Source organism: Zea mays, chromosome 5, assembly GCF_902167145.1.
Source record: "Zea mays cultivar B73 chromosome 5, Zm-B73-REFERENCE-NAM-5.0, whole genome shotgun sequence".
NCBI lineage: Eukaryota > Viridiplantae > Streptophyta > Magnoliopsida > Poales > Poaceae > Zea > Zea mays.
Window position 1 is genome coordinate 226,102,794 of NC_050100.1, and position 3,314 is coordinate 226,106,107.

The following is a 3,314-nucleotide window of genomic DNA, read 5'->3' on the forward strand; positions in this document are numbered from 1 at the left end:
GCTGCGCGCTGCGGGGTCGGCTGCGCGGGGGCGGGGTCGGGGTCGGCTGCGCGCTGCGCGGCGGGATCGGCTGCGCGCTGCGCGGGGGCGGGGGCGGGGGCGGCTGCGCGTGGATGGAAGTGGACTGTGGCTGCTGTAGCGGGATCGGATCGGACGGTGGTGATGGACGTAATTGGACGGTTAGGATACAGGCGGGGGCATGGTTGTGCCTAGTATACACTACCGTCTTAAGGATTAGTAGAGATATGAAACGACGGCACAATTAAACTAGATTGATGTATCTGAAGCTGCAGTAGTACGTAAATGCTAAAATTGGTTGGTTTTTTGGCCGTAAATAAAAGTGGAGGACACACACTGCACACTAAAAATAGGAATGCGGTTGCGCAGGAAGCGGCCGACCGTCGACCTGCGTGTGCTTGTATATATCATCCATGGACGAGATTAATTTGCTTATTATGTAGCTATGTACGTACTTGTATTCTAGCAGCAAAGCAAAGAGGATCGGATCAGAAGAAAAGAATAGTTAGGTCCCGGTGGTCGATCGAACGAAGCTGCTGCTGCTACCGGCCGGCCGGGCATGACGATGACACGGACGATGTGCCTAGGCCTGCTGCTTCTACTACTGGCGGCGGCGTCGACAACGACGGCGCATTTCACGGTCGGCGATGTGGATGAGTACGTGTCCAAGCGCACGCAGGAGTCCCGCCACAGGAACAACGGTGGCGCGGGCATCGATGACCTCATCTCCAGTGCGGCGCGCTTCCACGCCAACGTGGATGCACGCGCCTATGGCCGTCGATCCGACCTGCAGGAGGAGGCAACAGCTACCGTAATAACCAAAGCGGAAGCACAAGAGGCTTCAGCTGAAGGTGGCGATTAACCTACCTAACCATATTATTTATTCATTCATATGCATGCATCCTTGTTGCTATGCCAGCCATTCTTCTATCTTCTTCTATTTTAAGCATCCTTGCTGGATTTCCCTATATATTAAGCATTCACTATATGCATGCATGTGTAAGCAATCGACCATATATTTTATAATATGTATACGGTGTATTATCAATAATTGTTCTACGTTTTCTTGTTTGTAGCATATGTGTTGTGTGATGAAAACAACTTGTGTTCTGTGACACCCCTTATCAATTTAAATAATCGTCCACCTTTGTGAGGCATATTTGTGAACTCCTTTCTCCCCTCTTTTCTAGTAACTTTTTTTTTTCTCTCTGACCCTCGTCCAAACAAGGAGCAACCCGTTGTAGTTGGTGTTTTGGTTCAGCTTCATGCTAACCACCAATACCTTGATTGTCCGCTGAAAACTTCCCACACGGATTGCACAATCGTTGGTTTAATGTCGGGAACTACACCCCTAAGTTGCGAAGATGGCACCCTGTTCCTGTCTCGAGTGGATGAGCGAACCACATCCCAAACACGTCAACACTATCTTAGCCGCGATGACTTGGATCCAGGGGTAGAAGGCTTTTTGCCTCTCGGTGGTACACGTAGCTAGTAACTAGACCAAGTGCCGAGCCCTCCTCTTCGTGAGAAGGCCAATTATGCATGGGCATACGATGGGGAGACTCACTCCTCTCGATCCAAGGTCTAGGATATCACTATGGCATAGGCAAAGGCTCAACTCCGCCAGATCTTCTCGTCCATCGAAGACTGGCCTAAAGGGTGCCTAATTGAGTTATATTCTCTACTTGAGCTACATCCCAAGGTATCTTCAACAACTTTGTCGCTTATCTCTATCTTTTGTACTTATCAATCCTGTCTTAAACACTCTTTGGTATGATTTAGATGTTGGAATACTATTGAGTTGCCTTGGGCCACTAAGGATAATGAAGAGGCTAGTCCAAGACATTTCACTGAGCAGCTCACCGAGCGAGCCCTGAGGCTCCGCCTACTGCTGGGAAACCAAGCCCTCGTTCTCAGCCAAGGAAGAGGAAAGTGATTCGAGTCAATGACTCAAACAATTACAACAACAATGGTGGCGCTCCTCCTCCCTCAGCTTTGAGTCCTCAATGCTCTAAGCGCCCTTGGTCCAACATGTGGATCAGGACGCCTACCTATCCTCAAGGGGACTTCTTAAAGCTAGTGATGGTGATGATGACCAACCATCCGCCCTGTAGGAAACTATGACGCCTAAGAGGGTGGGGGAGGGTGAATTAGGTCTTCTAAAACTCTTTCTAAAGTAGGCCACAAATAAAACCCTAGAGCAAAACCTATACAAATAATCAAACTAGAATGTGCAAACTAGATTTAGTCTAAGTGTTGTTATCTCTACCGCAAAGGCTAAGTTTCAATCTCAACAATCTACCAAAAAGACAAGAAACTTAAATACTTAATGTATATGTGGAAGGTAAAGAGCAAGGTATAGATGCAAACTCTCGTGGATGACGCTGATATTTTTACCGAGGTATCCAGAACCATGCAAGGTTCCGACTAATCCTCGTTGGTGCCCCTACGCAAAGGGTAGCCCACGCGGGGACCAAGCACCACGGTCGAGTAACTCCGTAGAGAGCCGCGAGCCTTCTCCACGCGTAAGTGGTGCTCCGCTTTTGGCTTCTCTCGGACGCTCCCCGCTGTCTCCACTATCGAGTTTCCGGCCGAAACGCCGTAGGCCTCGTTCCCTCCGGTACACGGTGGCGGCCGTGACACAAACGCGGTTGTCACGGTCTCGCAAGACTCTCGCCCCACTCGGTACAATTACAACGACTCACGCAAGAGCCGAGGGGTTGTGTGGTTTTTCTTAACTCACTCAACTAACTAGGGTTCACTTAGAGCAAGCGCTAAAGCGGTCTAACTAACCTAAGCACTTCGCAAAGCACCTATGCTAATCACCGAGTGATTCTATTGTACTTGGGTGTATGCGCACTTGGAAATGTCTACAATATGTCTTGATATATTTCTTAGGCTCCCACACCTTGAAATGGCTGGTTGGGTGAAGTATATATAGGCCCCAACTCAATTATAGTCGTTGGAGAAAAGATGTTGCTCTCTACGGCACACCAGACAGTCCGGTGGTAGGCACTCGACAGTTCGGTGCGCCTAGCCATTGGATCTGACACCGCAGGTGACCATTGGCGCCACAGGCTTTTATATCGGACAGTCCGATATCACACCGGACAGTCTGGTGGCTTCTCTCCCTAGTGCCACCAGGAACTAGCCGTTGGGCTACAGTTCCTTAGTGCACCGGACAGTCCGGCGTGTGGCACCGGACAGTCTGCCAGTGACACCACTTTTCATCGTTTCTTGGACTTTGCTTGATAATTGTTGATCTTCACTTGTGAATTGTGATCTTTATAATGTCT

At 49.4% G+C, this 3,314-nt stretch overlaps 1 protein-coding gene across 1 annotated transcript; it reads left to right on the top strand.

Moving 5' to 3' along the window:
• The first annotated feature begins 440 nt into the window (after positions 1 to 440).
• Positions 441 to 1,089, top strand: LOC109940018 (uncharacterized). Its single transcript, XM_020538756.1, has one exon. The coding sequence runs from the start codon at positions 578 to 580 to the stop codon at positions 878 to 880; it is 303 nt and encodes a 100-aa protein (XP_020394345.1). The 5' UTR covers positions 441 to 577; the 3' UTR covers positions 881 to 1,089.
• Positions 1,090 to 3,314: the final 2,225 nt, after the last annotated feature.